We start from the raw sequence: 4,912 nt of genomic DNA, 5'->3' as shown, positions 1-4,912 counted from the left end.
TCTGTGTAGCGCTTTGAGACGTCTCAAAGATGTGATCAGGCACAAAATAATAAGCAAGGGTTATTACTATTATGATTATTACACTGTTGTAGTCATTAAAATTAACTTTACAGTAGCAGCGCTTTTAGACTTCTCGAAGATGTGATTAAGTGCTATATTAAATGCAAAGATTATCATTATTATTAATAAACATTCTGAGATCAGACCTTACGAATGGCCAAATGTGCTAAACATCTGTGTTCCTTTTGTCTTCAGGTGTCTGTCCCTTTAAACAGCAGTTGGTCTGTGATCCCCACCCGCACAGCCACTTCCTGGTTTGGGGTAAAGGTGAAAGTCCCAAACAGAGCAAAGAGCTGATGGTGAAATGGCGTCTGTACAGGAACTGGAGAACCTGAGAAATGAAGCCACTTGTTCAATCTGTCTGGAGTTTTACACGGATCCGGTGACTATAGACTGTGGCCACAACTTCTGCAGAGACTGTATTTTACAGTGTTGGGGCACAGGACAGGGAAGTGTGTCCTGTCCACAGTGCAGGCAGCAGATTCCCCAGAGGAGTGTTCGGCCGAACAGAACTCTTTCTAACATGGTTGAGTGTTCGGAGACTGAGCCTGAATCCGAGGCTGGAAGAGGTGGGAATCCAGTGTGAAGAGCATGAGGAGAAGCTGAAACTGTTTTGTGAAATGGATCAAAGAGCGATCTGTGTGGTCTGTGCGATGTCCCGTGATCACATGGATCACACAGTCATTCCCATTAAGGAAGCTGCTGAGCTCCACAAGGTATGGAATTGATATTAACCCTGAAATTTCATGTAGCGTCGGGAGCGCTTCAGAATACACTGTAAACATAGGACACAGGAGGAGACCATTCAGGCCTTGAAGCCTGTTTACCAATGCATTAGATCATGGCTGATCTGTACTTGAACTGTAAATCCGCATCTTTGCCCCATATCCCTTGATACCCTGACCTCACAAAAATCTATCCAACTGTCCCTTAATCCACCGACTTTTGGGGGAGAGAGTTCCAGATTTCCACAAACTTTTATGTTGGAAAATATACTTCCTGATTTCACTGACGAAGGCCTAGTTCTTACTATAATATTATTCCCCTTGTTCTGGATTCTGTCACCAGAAGAAATACTGTCTCTGTAGCTACTCAATTGAAATCCTTTATTAATTCAAACACCTCAATCAGATCACCCCTCAACCTTTTAAACTGAAGGGAATACAGACCAGGTTTATGGAACCCTAAAGTGACCTGACTGTGAGCACAGCTGCCTATTTGCACACACCAATGTCCCACAACTTCCTGACTCAGACGCCACAATCTGATCAACTGAACCAGGTGTTTAATATGTAAGATTGGTTTGATGACCAAGTTAAAGTTTAGTCCAGCAGATGAACCTTTGTCAATGCGCTGTTACACTCGATGTGACATATTAGGAAAGAGTTGGTATTGTGTACAGCCGGTCACTGAGCAGCAATCTCGCCGGCCTCTGGGTCAGACGGTTGTGTGTTCAAGCCCTGGTGTTGGCTGGCTTGCTGACGGCATGTAAGGTAAATCCAGAAGTTCTGAGCGGACTCACCATCTAACTGTGTTGATCGAGTGGAATAGAATATTACAGCACTGTCACACAAGTGGAATATCCTAAACCAGTAAAAATGACTCTGTCCCTTCTTCCTGTTTACTTACATTCACTTTGTTTCAGGAAAAGCTGCAGAAAGCCATGGAAACCCTTCAGTAACAGTTGGATGAAATGTCTCCGTGTCAGAGAGAAGAAGGAGCAGCTCAACTGGAAGTGAAGGTGAGGGGTTTGTATATCAACTCAGATACAGCCCATCCCATTGATATTGCTGTGTGACAAGCTTTCCCGCTGTTTCCAGCCAGGACCACGCTACAGGTTAGGGCTTGATATCGCAGGGTTAACAGGAGATGAGTGGGTTTACTCACTGCCCACAGTGACTCGTCTGCCTATCCAGGTCCTGCCGATGAGCCAGTCTGGGCTGTGCTGTTATCAGCAGTGCCCTGGGATACTGTGGACCGGCCTGGCTCAGGAACTGGACAAGAGACCGTCACAGAGGCCTCTCTCGATGCCGCATTCCATTGCCAGGCAGGTCACCTTGGAGCCAATTCAGTTCAGGAGACCTCTCTACCCACCCTCTCAGGAGGATATCACCAGGTTCACGGGCAATGTAACCGTGACTGACAGGCTGAGCCCCTGTTCTTGTGACGGATAATGTTAAAGTTGTGTTTATTGTGACAGAGACAAGCCGAGCGTCTGAGGAAGAACATCGAGGCTGAATTTGCTAAACGTCACCAGCTGCTGACCGAGGAGCAGCGAGACCTGATCACCAAACTCAGACAGCAGGAGGAAGCCATCTTAGGACAAATAGAAAACAATAAGACCAAACAAATTACTTCTATTAACCAGAGAATAGCGGAAATCCAGACAAGATTGACTCTCCAGAACATCGGATTCCTGAAGGTACATAAGCTGTGTGTCTGGTGTGATAGACAGACAGTGAGTGTGTTAATGCTGGTGTGTGTCTGGTGTGATAGAAAGACAATGAGTGTGTTATTGCTGGTGTGTCTGGTGTGATAGACAGGCAGGTGACGGTGTTAAAGCTGAATTCAGAAAGAGATGTAGACAAAGGGGAAGGATTGTTTGTGTTTGTTTTGGGGGAAGACGGGTTTGCCGGGTTATGGGGAGAAAGCTGGTGATTGGTGTTAGTGAAAGTGACTCTGTCAAAGAGCCGCACAGACTCGATGGGCCGAATGGCCTCCTTCTGTGCTGTAACATTCTATGGATCTATGAAAAGCTGATATGATTGAGTTACTACAATCTGCTGTAACTCAGATCAGAAATTTAGTTTTAATTCATTAAAACAGTAGATTGCTGATAACACGACACTGACTTAACTTGTCACGACCACTGACGTCATCACGTTGTCACTATCCCGGCCTCATTTATTTATGGATTTATACATATGCCTAACTGGCCATTCCTGACACCTTGTGACTGAGACCTGTTCCCTAGGAGTGATGAGTTATCAGTTTATTTTAATTTAACATGAATCACAGCATTAAGCTGCCTAATTCCTGTTCAAATTCATCTTGATGGCTGTATGCACGATGGACTCTAACTCTCCTTATTTTTATTTCTTCTTCAGAATATCAAATCCATCATTGTCAGGTCTGTAATGTTTCCTTATGTCCATCTGGTCAGTGACATTCCCTAATCGCATTGTGTAACAGAAAGTGCTATGAGTCATAGAGAAACATATATGTGTGAGAGCACAGAACATTATGCATGTCCAGTCTATCTTCAAATTCTACAGGGAATTGTGATGATAATAATAATCATACTATTTGATAGAGTGCTTTATCAGATCTTAATAGAATATACCATAAAGGAAATTGATTGTATATTTTCTGGGAGAAACAATGCAGTCCATTGCACACAGCAGCTTCCTGAAAAAAAAATTAAACTATGTCTGGAAAATTGATCCGACAATCGACTAACAACTTGGTCCTTACTACGTATAAGTAGGAAAGTAGTGAGGTGTGAAGTAAGGAAACTTACCTCATGTTTTGTCCTTCCCGGGAATCGAACCAGAGTCCTCTGGCTTGTGAGGCGAGCGCTCTAACCACTCAGGAGCAGGACTCCACAATGGTGGTGATGGTGAAAATCTCACCTGAATCATCGATCTTGTGTCTGAATTTAATTAAACAAATCTCTATCTGTGCCCAGGTCTGGTGTTGACATCAAGAAACCCACAAAAGTGTCTGTTGATGTGGCTGAGAGGGATCTCATTGGGTCTCTGCAGAGCAGAGAGTGGAAACTCCTGTTAAAGGGCATCACTGCAGGTAACACTGGCTCTTATTGTGTTCCTGTAATCGGAGTCTGACTCTGGGAATAGATGTGCAGTAAATGTCTTGTTCTCACTCCTCATCACCGCGGTCGGGAATGCTAAATAAGATCATTGGGAGCTCAGCCCACCTCAGCCCTGCGGTGGCCGGGCCCCGGGTCACAGCCAGACATTACTGGTGTCCCACGTGTAACCTGAGACACACAGAGCAGGAATCCAAACCTCACTGAATGAACCAATGAAATATAATGTCAAATGTTCACCACACGATCTCCAACATGTCAACATTCTCTGTTTCAGCTCCAGCCTCTCTGACTCTGGATCCTAACACATCCCATTCCCGGCTCATCCTGTCTGAGACCAGACCCGAGTGAGATACAGTGACAGAGATCAGCAGCTTCCTGACACCCCGGAGAGGTTCAGTTTCTGGCCCAGTGTCCTGGGGTCTGAGGGGTTCACATCAGGGAGACATTACTGGGAGGTGGGGTTGGGAAACAGCACACACTGGATAGTGGGAGTGGCCCGAGAGTCTGTGCTTAGGAAGGGGAATTTCACACATGGACTTGAGGCTGGAGTCTGGGCTGTGGGGCTGTACAATGGTGAATATGTAGCTCTAACCTCACCTCCTACGCCCCTCCCTGCGGGAGGACAGGTGTCGGTGTACGACGCTGAACACATGTCTCATCTCTTCACTTTCATCCACACGTTCACTGGGAAACTTCCCTTATTTCAGCATTATTTGTGGAGTCCTGTAGCTCAGTGGTGAGAGCACTCGCTTTGCAAGCGAGAGACCTGAGTTCATTTCCAGACAGGGCGAAACCTTGGGCAAGTTTGCTTACTCCACACAGAGCCTAATTATAATCCCTCCAAAACAAAAAACAATAGTAAATTGGTCATTTTCAATATACGACTGTTTGTGGGACATTGCTGTGCGCAACTGGCTGCCGCGTTCGCCCACAAATATACAGTCAATTCACTTTACAGTATGTTCTGTGAAGCGCTATGGGACGTCCTCCCGACGTGAAAAGCGCTATATCAAATGCAAG

General features: G+C 45.4%; 1 protein-coding gene across 1 annotated transcript; it reads left to right on the top strand.

The window, feature by feature from the left end:
• Positions 1-712: 712 nt before the first annotated feature.
• On the top strand, positions 713-4,649 carry LOC103171867 (zinc-binding protein A33-like). Its single transcript, XM_007884660.2, has 6 exons — positions 713-776; positions 1,706-1,801; positions 2,261-2,482; positions 3,168-3,190; positions 3,749-3,864; positions 4,167-4,649. Exons 2-6 carry the CDS (start codon positions 1,754-1,756, stop codon positions 4,238-4,240), a joined length of 483 nt encoding a protein of 160 aa, XP_007882851.1. The 5' UTR covers positions 713-776; positions 1,706-1,753; the 3' UTR covers positions 4,241-4,649.
• Positions 4,650-4,912: the final 263 nt, after the last annotated feature.

The sequence above is a fragment of the Callorhinchus milii genome, unplaced genomic scaffold (genome assembly GCF_018977255.1).
Source record: "Callorhinchus milii isolate IMCB2004 unplaced genomic scaffold, IMCB_Cmil_1.0 Scaffold30, whole genome shotgun sequence".
NCBI classification, from domain to species: domain Eukaryota; kingdom Metazoa; phylum Chordata; class Chondrichthyes; order Chimaeriformes; family Callorhinchidae; genus Callorhinchus; species Callorhinchus milii.
Note: the sequence above shows the minus strand (reverse complement) of the source record. Positions and strands in the feature narration are given on the sequence as shown.